Below are 25,119 nucleotides of genomic sequence, written 5' to 3'. Positions count from 1 at the left end.
TAATAGCAGCGAGAAGACCTTATGAAAAAGGACCCAGCTTACTTGCACAGTAATATTAGGTTTTGTTCGCTACATTTCGAACAAAACCAATTCATGAACGCAGACAATAATAGACTCATGTGGAATGCAGTACCCACACTATTTGACATCCCAAGTAAGCCACCTTAACTGTCGATGAAAAGGAAACTGCCACAAAGATTCGACAATCCATCAAAAGTTGTAAAACAATCCTATGACACGGAAGCAGTCAGCTCAACTCTCCGTGTGTCGGTGCCAGATTTGTGTGAATTGTCAACACAGCCCTGCTTTGACGATGAAATGATTAGATTAAGTGCAGTTATTCGTGCCTTACAAAAGCGTGTGAGCTGTCAGAATGTGCAGATCCCTAGATTGTATCAGAAGGATCAAGTGAACAAGGACAAACGAATGCTGAATACTATAGGATCCCGATATTTATTGGTATCACGTCATAGTTTCTAACAACAAGAAAACAAATAAGAAACTGAAGAAGTTGGCTCATTTGGGCTGCTCATTTCTCTGGTATGTATTTCATTCACTTCTGTTGTTAAGCACAGGCAACAAAAGTATCGCCACTGCTAATGGCGAACTGCAGTTGCTTTGTAGTTGCTTGTGTGAACTCCTAGTTTCCGGTGGCGCCATTTAAGAAGCTCTACTTTTCTCAAGCCACAAAAAGTTGAACTTGGTTCTAATTTGTTGCGCCATTTTGCCTTCTCCACAATCGAATAACGTCATTCGATTGCTACCTCGCGGCTGGATTCAAACCTTTCTAGTGCGTATTCGTTTGCAGATAGTGCTTTTGCTATTAATATGTCGAAAAAGTGGTCAACAGCGACAATTATGAGATTCTTGGAGGTGTATCAAGAACGAGAATGACTTTGGAACCACAATAGCTAATCATACAAAGACAGAAATTTGAGAGATGCTGCATTAATTGAAATAGTAAACAGTATGCGTGAATATGTACATGGAATTGATGTAGCTACAACAAAATTAAAAATTCGAAGCATTCGAAATGCTTACATGAATGAACATAAAAAAGTACTGAAATCGCTTAAGAGTGTGTGTCTACAGACGGTATTTACAAACCCAGCCTTGCTTGGTCTGAAGCTGCAGACCGGTTCTTAAAACATATAGTCGAGACAAGAGACGAGAAACACTTTGGTAAGTAATATTTTACATTTATTATGTTTCCAAAACATCTTATTCAGTAATATGTACAGCCATTTAATCACCTGAGATAGGTGACGCCGTTTTGCAAACTGCGCAATGACGAAGAATTTGTGGCGTCCTGTGTGAACGGTAGCTTACACCGCCACTCCAGAATGACTTGACTTGTGGCGATACTTTCGTTGCGTGTGTGAACCCGGCTTTAGTCATTTAATTTTCCTTGCTTCCTTCCTGCGATGACATTTTTTTAGCACCTCATCACTGACAGATTGTTTGAAAATTATTCAAATATTTGGTTTTGCGGGAAATGTAATGTAATCAGCTCAATGTTTTCAACATATTTCTCCCCTATTTGGCAATTGCTTATCCCACTTAGAGTAACATAAAGCAACAGGCGACAATGACAAACACAGTAGGCCTACAGATCGGTAAATGAGCTGCCGATCGCTTTTGTATGTAGAGGTACAGGTCTGTGCTTCTTACGTGTGAATCTGTGTATTTATATTCTTTTTATATCAACGTGGTAAGCTGCAATTCTATCCAACGCCACAAGTGTTTCTTCACGAATGTGTTGTAGCTTGCCACTCGATCCATGGTTTTTGTCCATACTTGCGCTTATTTTAGAATCATTTTTATACACGTATATGCCTCCTGATACTACACAAACCCTTGGAGCAAGAAAATAACTCCAATATTTCGTAAATTACGTAGGAAATGGATGCAAAACAAACATTATGCTTACGACGCGTCTGACGTTCACCTTCCTTGCCGCTTGGACCGCTAGTGTTGTGTGAGTATCGCGACTGTTATGATATGGAATCTACTCCAACTCAAAGCCAGACAGCTCTACGCATGCGTGAAACTGATATCTTGGACGCGCCAGAAAAATTGTTCCGGATGGCATCTGTTTGCTTGTTGCTCACTGCTCAAACAGTAAACAGCGATACTTGGAGTAGTCAGCAGTGGGAGAAGACGCTGCTCGACGCGGCTGCCGCATGCACTTAAGCCCGTTGGCGCCTGCTCATCGTGACTTGACGTGATACTGCGCTGACGGCCAGTGTTAATTTCACTTATGAAATGCGTTGTGGAATGTTTTGGCGTGATTTGACGGCCAGTTTGAGTTGGCTCTGCCCTTCATAAAAATTATATATTAATTTTAAAACTAATCACTAAATTTTTAGGTAAATGCAGCTGTACTCTGTGAAATTCCAAAACACTGAGAGCCGCCTGATGGAATACAGAGTAAAAGTGCCTCAAATAAACAACAATAATACTCTATGGCCAAATACATAGGAAAAAACCTCCTTGGGAAGAACAAATGAAGGCCTGTGATCTGACTGTGTAGAGGTCACTGATAAAGACACTCTTAGAATATCTTTGATATACGAAACATAGCAAGTAAACAAAGTACCACCGCTTACGATTTGATGTTCTGTGAACCCGAACATGAATCAATTTGAAGGACAGAATATAGTTAACGCCCATTAATGGATGTCAAGCGTCTTATCTAGGAAGATGCCTCCAAAAGACTATCGCGACAGTCTGCTTAGTGATGTACACGTGGGTTTGAAAGACGTTACAGATTGTGGGACCGTCAATTATGTTAAAGGAACATACGACTATTACCATTACGGATGTGATGGATTTTCAGATAAGGTACAATATTTATACGTGGTGGTAGATACGGCCTGTAATAGACAAACTAAACACAGTAAAAAAACACACAGCCCTGAAAACGGTTAGGTATGTGAAGTTTGAACATTTTAAGGGAAAAAAAGTATTGTTTACTAACAATAACTGGTTCCTGCGCTTTCGTTGTAATGTGTATTCTGGAAATCACATAAGCTGTAAATAGTGGGTCGAGTGTGGTAAAGAGCAGTCCCCCGTCCATGAAAATATATGTACTGTATATTCTCCATGAAAAACATTAGAAGCCCCTTCGTACATAACTCTTGCTAAAACAGATATGCATCTTTAGTTTATTAAGGAATTGTTACACCACCTTAAATGTTCAAAGCATTGTTCCTAGATGGTTTTTGTGATGGACTGCTTAAAATTGTTAAACAAAGAATTTCATGTGCCATGAACCAAGCAGTAGGCCTATGTACTGAGACGCACTTTTGGTTGCAAAATACAGAGGCGAAACGTCATGTTTATGGTCTTGGTAACTAAGTAGCTGACCAATATTTATCGAAGAATGAATTACATTTGTTGACAGGTTCAACGGATGTTGAAAATCAGTTCTCACTGTAAACTTTCAAATCATGCTATAATGTATCTCTGCAAACTTATTGAGTGTTTATTATATGTGTTTAATGATTTTTGTAGGGTTGGGGCTGTGGATACAGAACTCTCCAGACATTATGCTCCTGGGTGAAGGAAAGTCTGAAAGGAAAGGGCTCACCACCACCAGTACCACATATTCGAGAAATACAGAGAGTCCTTGTTAGTATAGAGGACAAACCTACACATTTCATAGGATCGAGGGACTGGATTGGGTGCTTTGAAGTAAGTTGTTATTTGTGACTGTAGGTAAGAAGTTAATGTTACACACATTTATATGAAGCCACAGATGCAAGTGAAAGAAAGCAAGCTACCTTGTAGGCAGTAGTGTGGTTGTAGTGAAACTGTTTTTAAAGCAAATCAGAGATTTTCAACCTTTTTTTACTGCCACCCTCATTTGTATCTCTGTTAGTAATAAAATTTTATACCCTACCACTGGTTCCACAGTAATGATTTAGGCAGTTAGGAAAGTGACTTTACTTTATAAACTGTAAAAAGCAGAGTTCCAGAAAGTTAAAGCATGTAACAAAAGATACCCGCCAAATGCTATACCAAAATTTTAAGAAAACCTAATGAAAAATTTATTAAAACCCACTACTGCTTACCGCCCACCAAGGAAACTGGAAGGCCAATAGTGGGTAGTAGGGACCAGATTGACTACCTATATTGCAAATTACACTACTTGTGGTGTAGCCCGGAATCTAGGTTAGATTGAGAGGCTTTAATCTGATTGAGAATTGCTGAAGCCAATGTGTTTGTCCTGACACTAATCAGTTTTTGTTATACAGTGTCCATTCCATAATTATATTTGTCGTCATTGGAGACATATTTTCAGACTGTAGTCTGATGTTTTCAAATATTTGGTATGTTTAGTTGCATTAATATTAGAATCAAAATCCCACCCCATTCCCGTGGATTTTGAGATACTTTTGATTATTTAATGTTGTTGTCAGCCTAGTAGTTACGTAATGTTGACTAATAGTTGCCACCTAGATTGCATCACTGATAAAAGCATTAGATTTATTCATTGCATTGTGCATATTTGTTCACTGCTTTACAAAATACAAACACCTAGTTATCAGTTTTCTTTGTGCCCCTAAAATATGGCTTTAAATTGGATTTACATGTGTTGTGAAGCTTGCACAAGTTCAGGAATGGTAGGAGTTTTGCCATGCCCCATATTAGGAATGCCAAGAGAGAGGAGAGGTGAAATGAAGGCAATGCTGATTCCTTGCCACAGTGCCCTTGTGTTGTGCTTATACGAAATCAGTCGTGACACATGCAGAAATATTGCAGCACTTGGATATGAATGAGTTTATTCCATCTAGTGGCAGTTTTCTCCGCTACTGGCAGCACCACTGAAATTTACCAATTTGATGTGACCAAACAGTGTGTGACTATTCTACATCTAAATCTACACTCTACAAACCACTGTGAAGTGCATGGTAGCTGGTACATCGTGTTGTACTAGTTATTTAAGGATGTTTCCTGTTCCATTAATATATGGAGCGTGGAAAGAGTGGTTGCTTAAATGCCTCAGTACAAGCTGTAATTGGTCTAATCTTGTCTTAGCGGTCGCTTCAGGTGAATAATTAGGGGGTTGTAATATATTCTAAGAGTCATCACTTAAAGTTGGTGCCATATAGTTTCTAAGTAGCCCTTCATGGAATGGTTTGTGTCCGTCTCCCAAGTGCCTGGGTCCAGTTTCTTCAGTATCCTTTTGAAACTCTCCTATGGCTGAAACGTCACCACTCATGCTCTTTCGTGCCAACTTTTCACTATCCCCTGTTACTCCTGTTTGGTACAGGTTCCACACTTCATCAGTATCCTAGAATGCAGTCTCCTTTGTAGACAATGCATTTGTGTAGTATTCTACCAGTGAATCACTGCCTGCCATCTGCTTTACATATTACTGTCGATATGATTGTTCCATTTCATATCACTATATAAATTGTTACGTCCAGGTTACTGGAATGAGTTGACTGATTCCAACTGTGTAGGGGTTTGTTAGTTATTGGGAGCTCCAATGTTGGGCAGGTCATGGAGCCCCTCAGGAACATAGCGGCAAGGTGGGGAAGAAGTCCAACGTTAACTCGGTATGCTTGTCAGGGAGCCTTGTTCGGGATGTGGAAGAGGCTCTCCTGGTGGCTATCGAGCGTGCAGGGTGCAGCCAGCTGCAGATTGTAGCACATGTTGGCACCAACAATGTCTGTCATCGGGGTTCCAAGGAAATCCTTGGGTTCTTTCGACGGCTGGCTAAATTGGCCTCCATCTCTCGAGGAGAGATAATAAAAACAAGATGAGATAAATAGGTAAGGCAGCAGGTCAGTGTTCCCGGGGCTCTGCAGGTGATGGGAGCCAACCCAAGGCCATAAAGAGCACCCACTGTTCAATAGAGTGTAACACCTAGAATAAAAAATAGGGTGTAGCAGAAAGAGAAGCAAGCTGCATCTAAAAGAGTGGTAAAGGAGGCATCTGGAAGAGAAGATAGGGTCAAGGGTCCCCCACATCCAACATCCAATCGGCGATGCCCCAACCCACCAACCACTGCACCTTATGCATGCGAATACAAACCACTCCCACCCAGGGTCCTCTGGTTTGGAGTCGAGTGGAGAATCTAAACCAGAAGCAGCATCGGCTGTCACAAAAGTGGTTGTAGATACCTCGACCTACGCTATGGGGTGGAAGGTTGTAGGATGCCCCTCGATAGATCAGGAGTGCACTATATACAGGAAGCTACTACATGGGTAGCACAGTACTTGTGGCATGCGCATGAGGGTTTCTTAGATTAGGTTCCTCTCCACGGGAAACAAACCGTTGGCCTGAAAAATTACCAGTTCATGACACTGATGTGGGTATGCTAACTGCAAAAATTGTTAATTCACATAAATAGGTCATTCCAAAGGATTTAAATATGCTAAACCTCATGTTAGTAAATTTTCGAAGTGCCTTAGCAAGATCCCCGAGTTACTCTCCGAAATAAACAGTAGCAATGCCAAAATCCTATTAGGTAGCGAAAGCTGGTTGAAACCAGACATAAATAGCAATGAAATTTTGAACTTGGATTGAACAATGTTTAGGAAGGATAGGACTGCTAGTATGGGAGGTGGTGTGTTCATTGCAGTTAAAAGCTGTTTAAACGCAGTTGAGATCGATACTGGGTCGGACTGTGAAATAGTCTGGATCAAGCTGTCAATCAGACAAAGATTGACCATTGTATTAGGATGTTTTTATAGACCACCAGCATCTGCAACAAACATCACAGAACGTTTCAGGGAAAGTCTTGAGTACATTGGAAATAAATATGCAAATTATCTGTTAGTTATAGGTGGAGACTTTAATCTGGCATCCATTGACTAGGAAAATTACATGTTTATTACAGGGGGCAGAAGGAAAGACTCTTGTGAAGTTATTCTAGAAGTGTTCTCAACATACAACCTTGAACAATTGGTTAGAAAACCAACTCCAGATGGGAACATATTAGATATCTTGGCGACAAACAAACCTGATCTTTTTGAGGAAGTTACTCTAGAAGAAAGTATTAGCAACCACAACATTGTTGTAGCTTCTATGTCAGTGGAAGTTGCAAAAAAACCAAAGAAACAGCATAGAGTTTTCTTGTTTGGTAAATCAAATAAAAGTGTCATAAATGAATATCTTCATAGTCAGATCCAAGCATTCACTGCGGAATACAAAGATATTAAGTATCTTTGGTTGGACTTTGAAGGTATTGTCCACCACGTGCTAGAGAAGTATGTGCCTAGCAAAAATATAGTGGAGGGAAAGGATCCATTGTGGTACAACAAACATTAGGAAGTTGCTGAGAAAGCAGAGAATTTTGCAGTCTTTTTAAAGGCAGTCACTGCCCTGCTGACAAACAGAAATTATGCAGAATGAAAGCAGCTGTCAAAAGGTCAGTGACAAATTCTTTTAATGAATTTGAAAGCAATATTTTATCTGTAGATTCTAAAAATAACCCCAAAAAATTTTTGTCATACATAAAATCTGTGACCACAAAAAATAATTCAATACCTTCTCTTGCCAGTACAGGTAATGTAACGGATGATGATAAACATAGTGCCGAAATTCTAAGGCTAGTTTTCAAATACTTGTTTACGGTAGAAGACTGCAGCACCATTCCCCCTTTCAATTATCGAACAAACACAAGGATGGCTGTCATAGTGTTTAGTGTATCTGGGATTGTAAAACAGTTAAGATCCTTAGACACCAGGAAGGCATGTGGCCCAGATATTATCCCCGTAAGATTATATGTTGACTATGCTACAAATATAGCACCATTCTTATCCATCATCTATCAGAGATCTTTGGAACAGTGGAAAGTTCCACGGGACTAGAAGAAGGCACAGGTCATAGCAATCAATAAAAAGGGCAGAAAATTGGATGCACATAATTACCGGCCAATTTTACTGACATCAATTTGTTGTAGAATCATGGAACATATTTTGTGTTAAGACATAATGATCTTTCTAGACTCTGAGAAGCTCATCTGCAGAAACCAGCATGGTTTTAGGAAACAGCAGTCATGCGAGACACAGCTGGCCCTCTTTGTGCATGATATCCAACAGGCTGTAGATACCGGCTCCCAGGCTGATGCCATATTTCTCGACTTCCGAAAGGTGTTCAACTCAGTTCCACACTACTGCTTGCTCCAAAAAGTGCGCACTTATGGTCTATCCGATGATGTATGTGGTTGGATAGAAAGTTTTTTGACAGACAGAGAGCAGTATGTCATCCTGAATGGGGTGACTTCAACAGAAACAAGCATAACTTCAGGTGTGCCCCAAGGCAGCATAATAGGTCCACTGCTTTTTACGATTTACATAAACGGTCTGGTTGATGGTGTTGACAGCGGCATTAGACTGTTTGCCGATGATGCTGTAGTCTACAGGAATGGAGTATCACACGAAAGTTGTGAAGAAATCAATGAAGATTTGCAGAAAATGAATGCATGGTGTAATAACTGGCAGTTATCTCTCAATAATATTAAGTGTAACCTACTGTGTATAACAAGGCGAAAATCCCCATTAATGTATTAGTACAAAATAAATGCCCAGTCTTTGGAAGCAGTAACATCCGTCAAGTATCTGGGTGGGACTATTTGAAATGACCTCAAATGGAATGATCAGATTACACAAGTAACGGGCAAAGTGAACTCTAGATTGCGGTTTATTGATAAAATCCTGAAGCGATGCAGTTCTTCAACAAAGGAAATTGCTTACAGTATGTTAGTTCATCCAGTATTAGAGTACTGTTCATCTGTATGGGACCCTTACTATTTGGGTCTGATTCAAGAGATTGAGAAGGTCCAAAGAACAGTGGCAAGATTTGTGACTGGTATATTTAGCCATCATGAGAGTGTTACAAACCTCATAGAAAGTTTGAAGTGGAACACACTTGCAGATAGGTGATGCGCTAAACGGAAGGGGCTGCTCACTAAATTCTGAAATCTGATCTTCACCGAGGATGTAGAGCATATATTAGTACCACCAACTTTCAAATAGCGCAATGATCACCATTCAAAGATAAGGGAATTAGAGCTCGTACTGAGGCGTTCAGACAATTGTTTTTTCCCTTGCGCAATCTGCAAGTGAAACAGTGGGGGGGGATATGACTTTGGCGCAAATTCTGCCCTCCGCCACACACCGCTTGATGGCTGGCGGAGTATATATATATGTAGATGTAGACTCAGTGACAATATAATCATAGAATACAACTTTTTTTTATGAAATGTACAACTGTATGCTTATGAACATTTAAAGCAAGTTGCCATTCTTTGCATTTCTGTTAAATCTTATTGATACCTGACTGCAGTTTCTTTCGACAGTACTTCATTATAGATAACTAAATCCTTTGCAAAAAGCTTAAGATTACTGTGTCTGCAGAATCATTAATATACACCACGGATAGCAAGGGGCCAAACACACTTCCCTGAGGCACACCTGAAGTTGGTTCTACACTGTTGATGGCTCTCCAACAGAGATAACTTGCTGTGTTCTAACTACCAAAAAATCCTCAAAGTGGCCACAAATTTGATTTGATATCTCATACAGTCATGCTTAGTTTTACACCTTTCGTGCATTAGTCTATGTTTCTGTAGAATTTTTTTATAGTAACTGTACACCTTTTAGGGTTCCTCCCATCATACTTGATATGTATGTGTGCAATGCTTGAGCTGCAGTTCCTCTACAATGTCTATTTGCTGAGCTAAAAATTTAAAGTTTGTTGGCGAGACGTGACACTACTGCTTCTTCATGTAGTTTACTGAATAAATAAATCTTTCTGTATGTTTTATATGTCATTTGTTCTTTGATAATCATTGTCTCCGCAGCTGCCTCATGTTCACTGATGATGATTTTGATGTGGATGTCATGAAAGCTAGGTCAGACATACTTGTTGCCATTGGAAGTAATACATTTCCATTGTGAGTGGGGTTCCGATCTATCTGTTATAGCTAGTTTTCAGAGAAGACATGTACTAATATATCAGAGGATGTCTTTGTCACAGTTATCACTAACATAACTGTAATTACAACAATTGATTGTTGAATGATTAAAAGTCTCATATTATATAAACTGAACTCCGCAATGTCCACAGACAAACATAACGTCAGTGCCCGTGACAGACAGTTTTCGATTCAAGTCTCAGCCTGGCAAATAGTGTTACTTTGCCAAGAAGTTTTATGAAGAAAGGAAAAAAGAAAAGCTCACACAACACACACAGAGAGGGAGATCTGAACATACAGATAGTATACTCTTAACTTCAATTAACCTACATTCATCACAAAATCTCAAAGGCTGTCAATTAAGCCCACATCTTTCATAAACACTAACATTGGAAGAAGCCAAGACTTGCACAAAATAAAAACAAATAACATACTGTCATAGAATATGCAAACCAAACAACACAATTCGTGAATACAATAAAATTAAATAATAAAATTAAATACATACTCTAAAGACACCTCATGACAGAATAAAAACTATTCTACAACCACTTTCTCACTAATTTGTCTCGTGTGGACAGACCCAAACAGGACGATGATAGGTCAACTGAACAACATTGTGTATGACAGCTCACATACTCTCCAAACTGACCCAAATAAATGGTCTTCCTAATAATGCCACATAAATCTTTTGCTGCTACAGGTTGTAGAACTTTTTACCATTTTTATAGTTTCCCCACATATGACATATTTAACATAATTGTCCAAGGCATCAAACTTTGGCAGAAATGACAAGGTGCATAACATTTCTCACACTCTCTCATTCAACATCCAGCTCTATTTCATTTTGTAGTAGAATCCATGGCAGTTACACACCAGACACACACAATAACTCCTAGGTACAATTTATAAATAGCACACCAAACAGTTTTTCAGACACAAAATTTACGACAATAGAATGTCGCATAAAACTATGCTCTCTACTCACATCCCAACTCTCAAATGTACCACCATATAGGACATCGCACATCACTTCACCGTAAATCATGAGTCCAAGCCATGCCTGATAACAAACACTTTTATTGATCCAAACAGTGCATCACTGCCACAGAGTGACTTCAGATGAGAATAAACTAATAAAGCAATTTCAAATTTTGGGTCTTTCTTTAAAAAGCTTTGTGTTGTTTGAATAATGTAATGTTGTTACCTGTCTTACTGTGACATTCGCCTGCTTTATTTCTTCATTGATAGTACTCGGTGTCAACATATTGTGATGTTGTACTGACTTAAAAATGGGGGGGGGGGGAGTGGAAGTTGAACACTGACTACTGAAATTGATGTAGTTGACAGTTGCACAGTTAATTTTCAGTTATTTACTTTCACAGTATTACACAGTTATATGGCTAGTTCACTATGGGTTAACTTTTGATAAGCCTCATTAATAGTTTGCAGGCAAACGTCAGCATACTGCTACAATAGTTTGCTGTTGAATATCTATGAGCAGTAAATACCTAATCACAGAGTATGTCCTATATCTCAAACAGATTGAACAGACACTGTCATTGTTCTAACAGATGGCCTATTTGTGTTACACTTATTACATGGTTAAGTTGATGCATTGTCGTTGATCTAACCAATATAGATTTCTCGTCTGAAAATTTATCGTGGAATGACTGTCTCAGGATCAAAAATTGGGCCTTTATATATCCTCACAATAGTAGGTACTGATACTATACATTGTTCGGTGTTTAAGTTACAGAAATTACAATTAAAACATGTTATTCAATTAACTGAATATATTGAAAAATTCCTCCTTTTCAACAGTTCCTTCTACCACAAAGGTTAGGCTGAATTACTTGTTTAAATAATGAAATTAACAGATATAGTTATGCAAACAATGCTTTTGATGAACCTGGTAATTATTTTGGGGTTAATTAAGGGCTGGCTTTGCTAATATGTCTTCGATTAGAGCCAAATAAATACTTTAAGGATCCTAGTACTACTGCTCCCAAATGTTTATAATTAGTACAGAATTTATATTTGTTTATAAGTCAACAATAAAATCTAAGTCACAAAACAATTACTGATTTTACTCTACAACAAAATAAATTAACTAGAAATAGTCAAAATAAATTAGGAAATAGTACAATCACAAAACTAAGCACATAATTGGATCTGGTGCTATATTCTTTTAAGACTGAGGGCCAACCGTTCCTTTTGAATAATGCAGATTATACTCGTGTATGTTAATAGTAATTAGTCAAAAATGAATATGAGGAGGCAGATGGCAAAACAAGAGAGGAAGTAAAGAGACCCCAACTTATTTTGTCACAATATGTCGTTTCCGGGTCTTTTGACTTAAGTCATGACATCAGATCAGTGTAATGACAAACATTTGTTCCAACACAGTGAAACATGTTGTTTGTGTAGGCAAGAGAATTAAAACTTGCATATGCCAATTTCTTATGCTCACATGTTAAAAGCCATGCTGTTTCTTTACAAATATGCAGTTACTTTCTTTTCATTATTTACTTTTAATAAATGATAAGTGTTAGAAGTGGGAAAATTTTGAAGATTTATATAAAATAAGTAATATTCTAACCCTAGTTCATTCTAACTTCTCTGATGTGGCAGTCTGTCCACATTAATCTTCTTTGTGTGTAATGTTTTCTTCCGTTAAAGGTCAAACACCAACTCAGATGAAGCAATGGTTAAAGCACTAAACTTGCATTTGGAAAAATGGAACTGAAATCCCTATCTGGCCATCCAGAATTAGGTCATGTGGTCTCCCTAAATGGCTAATTTTCTACCCCATCCTTGTATAATCCAAGCTTGTATTCCATCTATAACCTTGTTTTTGATGGAATTATATTCTTACTTCCTTCCCTTTAAGGGCGAAAACTAATAAGTGTAATTTAACAAAGGGCAAGCCAGTGTATGTCAGCGGAAGCGTGAAACCCTACAAATAGAACTTCTGTGTCCTGACGTTCTGGATTTTCCATTACTGTAATAAAATTGTGATTACATTAGATTGTACCAGTGGTTAAGATCTCTATTTTTACATGTTTGCTATGTGTGCGAATCTGTTTATAATATCATGTGATTGTTAAGGATTTTGAATGATATTCATACAGGCCTGCCTTGTCCTAGATGTACTCTACAGAGTATCCTGCAAAGTGATACACATCCCAAGTGGTAAACAACTGTGCAAGCATATTCCTGAGCTAGTGGAACACTTCTCTCAACTAGGGTCACCAGTGATGATGGGTGGTGACAAAGATTGCTCCGCAAAGTGTATTGTTGGAGTACATACAGATGTTGAAAGAAATGAAGCGTCGCTTCTAGTAGTGGTAAGATGAGTTTATTTTACAACAGTGAATGATTTCAAAAGAGGTTTCTTGATATAACTTCACACTTCACAGTCGTGACAATGTTCTTTGCTGTCAGTAGATTATTAAAATTTAGAAACTTTGGCAATGGAGACAAGTGTTTGTTAGTGTGTCTGCTAGATATTAAACTGCTTTTAACAGTGGAAGGATAGAGGGGCAGTAGAAGTGGTTATACCATATATTAAAGTGTTTCAGACACAAGCTGGGCAAATACATCGTTGACTTATTGTTGTTACACATTATATCAACTTTTAATCTTCATTTGTACATCTGCCTATATGCTGTAACCATCTGCATTTCAGTTTTCACTGTTTCTATGATATTTATTACTTAACCATGTACTTGTCATTCTCTCTTTTCTTATTAAGCTGCATGTGTAATGCACAGGGAATGTGTGCTTCCACAACATGTTTGCACTTTGTTTTGTCTTACATTCAGCCGACATTTGTTCGATGATTTTTCTGACATTTTGCCAACATGAGTGGCTGGCATTGTCAAAGTTTCATGCTCCATTTGACAATGCAAGCCACTTGTGCTGGCGAAACATCAGAAAAATCATCAAACAAACATTGGCCAAAGAACCTGTGGTCTTACAATATGTCAGTCTTCTGCAACAGATCCCATGGAGAGTGGTCTCTAAGATGTGGAAAGAAGCCAGTGCTGTACATTTAATTTAAGTGTAGTACAGTGAAATGACTTGAGACGACAAATCACGGTAGTATTATAATTGTTATTGTAGTTATAAAATAACCTAAAATGTTGAACTTAAGTTATTGTCAGTGTACACTTCAGTGGAGTAGCAGAAGTTGCTGAACAGCAAATTCTTTAATCTTGTCTTAAAACACCATCACATTATTTACCTGACATTTAATGTGCTCTGGCAGTGTGTTTAATAGATGAGTACCCATGTGTATTATATTCATGTCTCTAGTACTTTCTAGAATTCTAATTTGGGAGTGATAAAAGATATATATCCTTCCTGGTGGTGTTTGTGTATGTGTGTAGCAACATCAGAAAGGATAACAAAATTTTACGTGTTGACCATAAAGAGTGTAGTAGGAACAATAATGTTTAAATGTGTAGGTGACTTGTTACAATACATGATATGAAATTTAGTAGAGATAGCTGCCACCTCTGACAGCATACTGTCTCTGTTGCAGCTTGCCATAGTCAACTGAGTTAGCTCGACAGAAATGGGTGCATCATTTGTGGTGCTTTAACTGCTGTCTTAGTCACTAGCAACTGAGGCATGCCAGTGTCTTGGCAACCCATGACTGAGATGTTTTCAGTGGGTGAGGGATCTAGAGAATGTGCTGACCAGAACAATAGTCAAACTCGCTCTGTATCAAGTTAGATTGGGACAGTACAGGTAACATGTGGTCTTGTAGTACTATTAGCATGATAGTAGTGGAATCTTCACCAGTGTGAGGAGCAGTACCCCAGAACCATAAACTGCAGCCTCAGTAGGCCACAATCATGCTGTATTCATAGTTGGCATGTGCTGATGAACATTGTTCCTAATGGTATGAGGTGAAACATGCTCTTTTCACAAGCAACTGACATTCAGTTCAATTTCAGAGTGAGAATCTTTTATCGACATCATTTCCTTACCACTTCCACTCTCAAATGGAGTGACAGAAAAAACGACTGTCTGTATGCCTTAGTTGTTGTTGTTGTTGTTATTGTTGTTGTTGTGGTGGTCTTCAGTCCTGAGACTGGTTTGATGAGCTCTCTATGCTACTCTATCCTGCGCAAGCTTCTTCATCTCCCAGTACTTGCTGCAACCTACATCCTTCTGAATCTGCTTAGTGTATTCATCTCTTGGTCTCCCTCTACAACTTTTAGCCCCCACACTGCCCTCCAGTGCTAAATTTGTGATCCCTTGATGCCTCAGAACGTCCTACTAACCAGTCCCTTCTTCTTGTCAAGTTGTGCCACAAACTCCTCTTCTCCCCAATTCTATTCAGTACCTCCTCATTAATTATGTGATCTACCCATCTAATCTTCAGCATTCTTCTGTAGCACCACATTTTGAAAGCTTCTATTCTCTTCTTGTCCAAACTATTTATCATCTATGTTTCACTTCCATACATGGCTACACTCCAAACAAATACTTTCAGAAACGACTTCCTGACACTTAAATATATATTCGATGTTAACAAATGTCTCTTCTTCAGAAACGCTTTCCTTGCCATTGCCAGTCTACGTTTTGTATCCTCTCTACTTTGATCATCATCAGTTACTTTGCTCCCCCCCAAATAGCAAAACTCCTTTACTAATTTAAGTGTATTTTTTGCTAATCTAATTCCCTCAGCTTCACTCGACTTAATTCAACTACAGTCCATTATCGTAGTTTTCCTTTTGTTGATGTTCATCTGGTATCCTCCTTTCAAGACACTGTCCATTCCGTTCAACTGCTCTTCCAAGTCCTTTGCTGTCTCTGAAAGAATTACAATGTCATTTACTTCTTGCTCAGTATACAGATTGAATAACATCGGGGAGAGTCTACAACCCTGTCTCACTCCATTCCCAACCACTGCTTCCCTTTCATGCCCCTTGACTCTTATAACTGCCATCTGGTTTCTGTAAAAATTGTAAATAGCCTTCAGTCTGTCTAGACCCTAATTTCCCCTATCCCACCTTCATGGTCCTCCATGAAATGTGTTTTGGCAGTAATAAAATCATTCTGCAGTCAGCTTCAAATGCCTATACCCTGAATAGTGTTTCATGCAAAGAATGTCATTTTCCCATTGGGGAATCTCTTCTGTGTTCATGTAGCATCTTCTTAACTTTCTATTGTTGATTAACCTACTGGTAACAAGTCTAGCAGCATGTACCTGAATTATGTGTCAGTGTCTTCCTTCATTCTGAGCAGGTAGTGATCCCAAACACATGACCATTAGTGATCTCAAACACTCGAGCAGTACTCAGGAATGCGGTCACACAATTGTTCTATACATGGTCTCCTTGCGGATGAGCTACAGTTCACTATAACTCTCCCAATAAACCATGTACTTGTTCCATTTTATATTGCTTTGCAATGTTATGTTGAGATATTTAATTGATGTCATTACATTAAGTGGCATGTCGCTAATACCGTATTAGAACGTCAGAATTTTTTTCCCTACTCATCTGTACTAAATAATGCTTTTCTACACATAGACAAGCTGTCATTCACCAGTAGACTTTCTAAGTCGTTCTGTGTCATTTTACACTCACTCAACAATAATACTACACTATACTACAGCATCATCAGCAAACAGTTGCAGGTTGTTGCTCACTGTATTTATCAGATCATTTATTTACATAGAGAATAATCACATTTCCCAGGGAGACTCCTGATGATACCCTTGTCTCTGATGAATACTTGCTGTCAGGGACAGCCTGCTACGTCCTAATACATAAGAAGTCTGTGAGCCACTTGCATATCTGGGAACCTGTTTTTATATGCTTGAGCATTTGTTTAAGTATGCAGTGGGGCTTACAGAAATCTACAGGGTGTATATGACCCGGGACAACCGGGAATCCGGAAATTTTTTCATTCAGGAGAAAACCGGGAAAAACCCGGAATGTTTTTAGAATTACGGGAATTTTTCATTGTTTTTGTTTTCAGTTAAATTTTTGTAATTTTGACTGGTAAGAACCAATACTCTAACAAAGGATGTTACTGTATCCCGCTTCTGCAGAATAATACTTCAACAATAAAACATAAACGAGAGGAAAAAAAAAAACAAAAATAACTTAAATTGCAAAGAAAACAACGACACACAGTTCTCATACAAGTGTCTGCCAATTGATAATGTGTCAAAGACTTTAGGAAGACTATGCAGTGCTTCATAACAACAAATTGCCTCCATTGAATGATAAGTCGCAACTGTTTACAGTTGATTTGTTTTAGCAGTTATGCGCGGGCTTATGTGCATGCGCAGTTGAGTCATGTTTGAGTAGTAGATTCTCCCGCTTCTGGCAACAGGAATGTGGCTGTTGGGTGTGCAGGCAGCTAGATGCTACCAGGAAAAGGGGGCGCCAAATTCATATTCTTGAGGAAAAAAACTTGTTTCACAAAGCACCTAGCATCCAGCGCACGTTTGCCTATCGATTATTCATATGATTTTGAAATGGTTCCCTGTTGGTTTTTGAACACATTTTAAGTTGATTTCTGAATGAATCATGAGTTGACTTTTGAATGCATGCATTCAGGAGAATTCTCGTTGCATCTAGAAATAAACTTTCCGCAGACAAAAGGGGACGGCGTTATACGAGCTTAGGGAGTAAAGCTGAACGGATGAATGCCAATCACTGCCCGATTATGTGGTTGATTGGGTTTGCGAATGATCAGCATTGTTATAATTACTAGCGAAATCCATAGCTTCAGACCACCAGAATGGAAATAAACAACTGACAGGAATAACAGGTGAGAAAGATTACATATTATCCTCTCGGTGTATCCAACAAAACGAAATTTTGGCAGAAAATTTTTGGCCAGATCGCTACACTAGTAAGGACTAGTAGTACAGTCCCTGGCTAGCAGCCGCATAAGTTCTATTCTGGAAGTAATGTGGAAAATGTGTTTTTCGAACACGTAATAACACCTAACCGGAAAATAATTGCGGGACAAATAAACCTGTGATTTTGGCAGGCTTAGTGAAGTTAATCGGTGAACTAATTTTGACAGTGGCAGCAATAGCTACAGAATTGGTGATGACAAGATTGTTTGTTAGAACGAGGAAGAAGAAGAAGAAGAAGAAATGGGGACATCACACAAATTATGGAAGAATAAGACGATCCCAAATTTATATAAAAATTTCGTAATACTACTTTTCGATCTCACGCTTTAGAAGCTGGTGCATATGAATGAAATGTGAAACTATTTCCTAACATAAAGCCTTTTGCTTGTAGTAGGCCTAATAGCCATTTGATATTGGTACTTATTAGATTATATTCTGTCGTGTTATTAAAATGGCAATTTGTGCCAAAATAGTCTCGTTTATTTGGTGTGTTACAAAATTGCTATTTTGTTTTATCTAACAGACAGTGACAAAATAGACATAATTAGATCGAGAAACCACACCAGTCTTGGGTATTATTTGTATTAACAGCTTTTTCAGTATTAGATAACGACATTTTGATTTTTCATTTAGCAAAACATTTGACGAACTTTGGTGAGATAATAGATCCTTTCGCAGAAAGGAGAGAACGCCATGTAAAGCTGTAGCAAGAATAGAAAGAAAAAAAATGCTAGGAGCTAACTTTTGAAGAAATGTGTAATTTCTTGCTTATCTCTTGTCAGTATTGGTTTTATATATCCTATATTTAATTTTATGTCACACAAAACAGCAAGTTATTAACTAATAGGCAATAAAGAGTTCAGATTTTCTGAAGAGTTCTTGTTCTCTCACTTACAAATAATCCCATCCACTATTAATTGTGAGATTTTTTTAAAGAGGGGCAGGCTGTCAAGCCGGCCAACTGGGAGCAGGAGAGGCATCACAGGACATTTCAATTTCCACTCTCCTGAATATAGTTTGGACATGCGGTAGAAAAATGGTTTATGAAGAGGCGTGGCACTGCACTTTGGCATACTTAAGACTAAATAATGTGTCTTACATTTCCTTGAATAGATGTGTTTTATGTTTCAGACTTTTCAGAATCATGTGTGCTACAAGATGAACATATTTTGAAGATTCGATTCTTTTTTAGTATTGACCCGGTTCGCAAACATTGTAGATTCGGGACTGATGCACAGAGCAGTCTGAGTTTTAGTGGGTATTCTCCACATGACCTGTGTTTGCATTTAATGATTTTGCTGTTTCCCCTTCGTTTACTCTCACGTCAAATGAAAACAAAATGGATATCTGTGGCCAGGAGCTATCAAGTGAACTAAAACAAATCAAATAATTACGGAAGGCTGAAATACGTCGTTAGTTTCAGATTTTATTTTATTTCCACCTTTCTGACAATCAAGCATTAATTGCCTTGTGGAACAATGAAGTTATTTTTGTCTGCTAAAGAAATTTGTCTTTTGTTAACCTTTTCCGCAGAGGCAGTCAATGTATTTGAAACGAAATGTTTAATTCTACAGTACTGGCTAGTTTCAACTGTTTGCTTCTTTTCAAGTGCACGTTTTCATTTTCTAGCATGAATGGCATTGTGCCACAATAAAGAACCAAACATGATATAGTACAGTACTGGTTCTCCAAGAAAATTTACATCCAGAAAACCACACTGAAAAACTTAATACCAGGTCGAGGTCTACTTCATTGAGAATCCGGACATACGAATGTGCCCTTTAAGTATGCACTTTAAATGTGCACATTTTAATATGGTTCACGAAATTCCGATGCTCTTGCAGTATCCTCTGATGTCTTTTTTTCTTTTATGAAATAATTTATGATCTTTCAATGTTTTACACGGACGTACATACGGGCTTCCTACGTTATGAACCAAGCGCAGTGTCGCCTGTTATCTGCGCTCTGTGGGAAACTGCTGAAACAAACCTATATCTAACAGGTTGTGGGAAAATATTGCGAATGGTGGTTTGAAAAGCATTACTTTCAAAGTAAATATCCTTTTACGTATGTAGAGCTATGTGCAAGAATGTACCATGAATTTATTAAATCACAGAGAGTTTGACTCTCATTTAAAAACCAACTCTTTGATGAGGAGCCATTTAGGAGGATTTCAAACCCTGAAGGTCAGACATTTATGACATCATTAAAAAATTTACTGGTACATTTGTGTGATATATCTTGAAGTGTAACATGCGCAAAAAAAGATCAACAGTATATGCCAAAGCTTAGCTTCTCTTGCAGCTTGAGATCAATATTATATGTGAAAGCTTTGCTTTTCTTGTAGCAACACTATGTATATTAATTTAAACTATTAACTTTCCCTGTTTGTGTGTTCGTGTTACTTAACAGTGATGTTGCTGTTGGCTGCCTACATCACGTGTCCTATGCTCTGAACATCCGCTGTCATCGGCTGGCGAGATCACGTGACATGAGCTATGAACGGCTTACAAAAGCGCATCAAAATCTCGATTTCAGTGATTCGGAAATTAACATGTGATGTGTGGTGGAATTCCAATGTATGCTTTTGTAATACGAAAAAAAAAAAAAACGCAGCATACATGTTGCTGCACATCAAAGATCTTTCCAAAACATGTCTTTTTCCCTGAGTTTTGTTTTCTAAAGTGCCAGGAAATTGTACGCCCGTGTTTAAAACCATAACCATTCAAAGGATTAATAAGGGGAAATATATTGTCACCCGGGAGAAAGTGTATTTTTAACTGGGAAATCTGGGAAAAATCCAGGAATTTTTTTTCCTTGTCCACATACACACCCTGATCTAGGAATATTGAATTTGCCTGTTGCCCTTCATCCATGATTTGCAGGATACCATGTCAGTAAATGGTAAGCTGAGTTTCACACAAGACTGAACAGAATGCAGATGGCATTGTTCTTATCCTTCTGGTGCCGTGCTGAATTTCTGATCAGTTGCATACCTATATAGTCCACGCCATGCCAACTTGAAGTTTCTAACATATTGTCTTTATAGTGCTCCAATTTTGTTGCCACCAGTGTATACATTGGGGTCAATCCATTTAAAATCACCCAATATGAATAAAATTTGTTGCTCAACATTTGTGATTTTCACAATTTTTTTAAATCATGACTTCCCTATAGGCAGGCATTCACAAAACACTGTTTTAAATTTATTTTATGAGTCATAGTTTTTTCTGGCAGTAATTTTTACAATGGCAGTTGGGCAAATTTTAGTGGAAATTGACATTTGCAGAAAGTTTAATTGCCATGTTATTTTAAAAGATATAAGAATAATTAAAAAACCAGTGTGCTCAGCATGAAATGAACTTCAGGCATATTTTTTTTTTAAAATTTTTCTATCATGCAAGAGAGTCACTCGAACTCTTTCTGTAAAGACTCTGAAAAAATTTGTCAATCTTCACTTTTTAAGGCCTTCAATTTTCATGAAGGAAGAGAGACTCACTAATAATATGTTATCTCTGTGTTGTGTACTTACATAACTACCTGCAGTAAAAGTTGCAGTCCTGAGAATGCACTCCTGTTTTTTCTAGAGCTTTTCAAAAAGGACCAAAACCCTTCTAATGTCAATTTTCGCAGGTCAATATCTAAAAAGGGACTGAATGAAAACAAGTGAAAATGTTACAGAATGTTCTTTATTCTCATGGGAATATCCCATAAAAAACTTATGACTGAAACTCGACTACATTGAGAGTAATAGAGTAGCAAATTTCAGTAAAAACCCTACCCCTCTACATGCTCATGTAGTGCCAAGTTAGCAAAGCAACGGCTTGAAATTATTACAGTTGACATTGGTCAAATGATATTTAAATCATTACATACAATAAATGATCAAATATTTCTACTTTTAAATAACAATGGGCAGAGATAACAATTGGTAAGAGTTCTAATTCTTAAAATTAACAGTACATTTGTTGTACTACACTTGCGTACAGTATACACATAATAATGTTTCTCCATATATACAGATTTAAAACTTAAGTTGTAACTACTTGCCAGCTGCAATTTTCATTAGGGAGTTAAACAAACATGATATTTCATTGCATAGTTTATCAGTTATGTTGTGTGTTCTACCAGACACTGTTGTGAGTTCCAGTGGACTCAGCTTTTGTACCATTTTATTTGCAGGCACCCATTTTTCGAAAGTTGAAAGGCATTTCTTGGCCCAGAAGAGTGAAAGAAATGCACTAAAACATCATTATTATCTTCACTTTTCTCTTCAATTTTTCCAAGCCAGCACTTCTCATCATACATACAAACAACAAAATCGTTGTTTGTAAATGATGATGCATTTGTAAAAAGTATTGAAGTTTGATGATCATCAAAGTTTAAGCCTTTGGAAGTAACAAAACATTTATTTGATTGTCACTTATGGGAACATATCTGTGATAGCTTCTTGTTCCTTTCAATGTTAAACAACAATCAAACCTCTCAGTCAGCTTTGTTTTGATTTGTTCAAATTCAGTTGAAGAAACAAATATACAGGGTACGTTCCGAAAGTAATGCAATTGAATGTCCCGCGCCGCTCCTAGTAGTCGGAGTGGGAGCGGGCCACATGGAGTAGGTGGGGGGGACGCTAAGCTTTGCCACGAAACCGGTTTCAGTGCTCTTTGAGCTGTGGAAGCGGCAGGACGTCTGTTATTGTAAACCTCTGCGCGCCGACCGTGTCACGGAAAAAATGGAATCGACGATCGAGCAACGTTACGCGATTAAGTTTTGTGCTAAACTGAACAAATCTTTTGAGGAGACTAACAAAATGATTCGTGAGGCTTACGGGGACTCTGCTCTGTCCTACTCACAAGTTTCGAGGTGGTTAAAGGCCATTAAGGGAGGCCGGGAAGAGGTTCACGACGAACAACGCTCTGGGCAGCCGTCAACCAGCAAAACCGACAACAATGTGGCTCGTGTGCGACAACTGTTGGACTCTGACCGTCGATTGAGTATCAGGATGGTTGCCAATGAACTGAACTTGTCGTCTATTGTTGTTTTTCGCATTGTTACTGAAGATTTAGCAATGAGGAAAGTGTGCGCCAAGCTCGTGCCCAAGGTGTTGTCAGACGACGAAAACACCAACCGAGCGGAAATTTCAAGTGAACTTTTGCAACGTGTTGAAATTGAACCTGATTATTTGGACAACATCATCACTGCTGATGAAACCTGGGTTTTTGAATACGACCCAGAAACAAAACGCCAAAGCTCTGAGTGGCACACTGATCAGTCCCCCAAGCCCATAAAGGCAAGAATGAGCAAATCAAAAGTGAAAACAATGCTCATTGTCTTTTTTGACAGCAAAGGAGTGGTCCATAAGGAGTTTGTTCCTCAAGGACAGACAGTTAACGCTGCCTACTACGTGGATGTGCTGGAAAGACTCCGCAAAAGGGTCGTCAGGACGAGAAAGGACATCTCCGCTACCTGGCAACTCCATCACGACAACGCGCCTTGCCACAACGCGCTACGAGTCCACGAGTTCCTGGCCAAACACCAGGTGCCAACGCTGCCCCACCCCCCCTATAGTCCTGACCTCACCCCAGCTGACTTCTTTTTGTTTCCTAGGATTAAGTCAGCCCTGAAAGGAACCCGTTTTTCGTCCATAGACGAGATCCAATCCACCGTGACGAAGACCTTGCGAGAGGTCCCAGAAGACGCCTTCCAGGGCGCGTACCGGTCATGGCAGAGTCGCTGGAAAAAATGTGTAGAGGCCCAAGGACAGTACTTTGAAAAATTTTAAGTGTTTGTGCAAATCTGTTCAATAAATTACTTAAAAAAAAATAATTGCATTACTTCGGAACGCACCCTGTATATCTAATTCCAGTAATATTCTGTTGACAGTATTTGAACAAATCGTGCGGAGTCAGGATCTGTTCTGTGTAAGGTCTTTGGAGGGAACCTTGTGTAACTTCTCTTTTTGTTGTTCCACTTATCCCATCACAAGAATTCTTTCCGTGTGATGAGGCAAAGAAACTGCTGGTAAACCAAAATCATTTTTGTGTTGGCAGATATTAATGAAGTTTTTCTTATGTTTGTACTGGCTGCTTGCGCCATTACTAATGTAGATTATCTTTTCAACATTACATATGATATTCTTAATTTCTCTAATGAGGTGATGTTGAAATGCGTACATAGTCGTGGTATTATGTTCTAGGTGGTCACTAATTACACAAAATAGATTTGCAACACATGTTGTCTTCTTTTTTAAAGTAGATGACAAATGGATCCAGTGTCGCTTGTGCATTAGTCCAGTGAAAACTTTGAATTTCATCCTGTACTGTAAATGTATAGTTTTCTGCAAAATCACCAATCACTAAACAGTGGGTTTCTTTCAGGTTTTCTTTCGTTTCCTTAAAATATTGAGCTTGAGCGCTTGAGATAAAGTGATGCGATTTTAAAAGCATCAGCTTATCGACAAGAGACTGTAAAAATTCCTCACTGGGCATTACTTGTGTAATAAGCTCAACTCTTATCAGTGTGTACCCATTGTTTGAAAACTACTTCATCAGGCAAGATGTCAGGTTCATTTTTTAAGATATCAAGTAGGGTATCTGGTCTAGGACATCCTGCACATATGTCAAGCGTACATTTTTCATTATCGATATCACATACCATGAAAGCTATCAGGTCTTTATAATTTGCATTAAGCTTTGCTCCTTCCATCATAGGCATTGTGTTTTGATGATGCTTGCAAACGCATACCATATGAGTTCCTGATGAACCCGGAAGAACACACCACTTTGTTTGTAAAACACAAAACATAAAGCGGCCAATTTTGTTATCTCGGTATTTTTGTGTATAGAGGCTGTAGAGCTCATTCAGTGAGAGAAGAATTAACCTTTTCTGCTTCTGCACCTTAACATTGTCAATCACAGTTGAAACACATTCCTTTTTACCAGGACACATGCGACTATTGTCATCATCCTCGTAAAATTCTTTAACACTATTAATAACAACTTCACTTATTTTGTTGACACCTTATCTTTTCGAAAGATGTGGTAAGATGCCTTGATCCATAACTAGCTGCCTAGTTAACTTCACCGTGTATTCAGATGCACCAAATTAGTCGACTATTTTTTTCTTTGACCGTGATCTTGGCAAGAGGCTAATTATCTTAATTTTGTCATCTTTACTGGAAACTTTGAACTTTTCTTTCATTTTGGTAATAAGTATATTATACTCACTTTGTACATTTTCTGTACTATTTCCATTCTGAGCATCTAAGTCATTATGAGAAGATTCTTCC

The 25,119-nt window shown here is 38.3% G+C and overlaps 1 protein-coding gene across 1 annotated transcript in view; it reads left to right on the top strand.

Moving 5' to 3' along the window:
- The first annotated feature begins 2,015 nt into the window (after positions 1–2,015).
- Positions 2,016–25,119, top strand: part of LOC126272142 (ufm1-specific protease 1-like) — a 38,837-nt gene continuing 15,733 nt past the window's right edge. Inside the window, exons 1-3 of the mRNA XM_049974756.1 lie at positions 2,016–2,844; positions 3,517–3,696; positions 13,069–13,284. Coding sequence (XP_049830713.1) covers positions 2,680–2,844; positions 3,517–3,696; positions 13,069–13,284 — 561 coding nt within the window. The 5' untranslated portion in view covers positions 2,016–2,679. The remainder of the gene's footprint in view (positions 2,845–3,516; positions 3,697–13,068; positions 13,285–25,119) is intronic.

This window comes from Schistocerca gregaria, chromosome 5, assembly GCF_023897955.1.
Source record: "Schistocerca gregaria isolate iqSchGreg1 chromosome 5, iqSchGreg1.2, whole genome shotgun sequence".
Classification (NCBI taxonomy): domain Eukaryota; kingdom Metazoa; phylum Arthropoda; class Insecta; order Orthoptera; family Acrididae; genus Schistocerca; species Schistocerca gregaria.
Note: the sequence above shows the minus strand (reverse complement) of the source record. Positions and strands in the feature narration are given on the sequence as shown.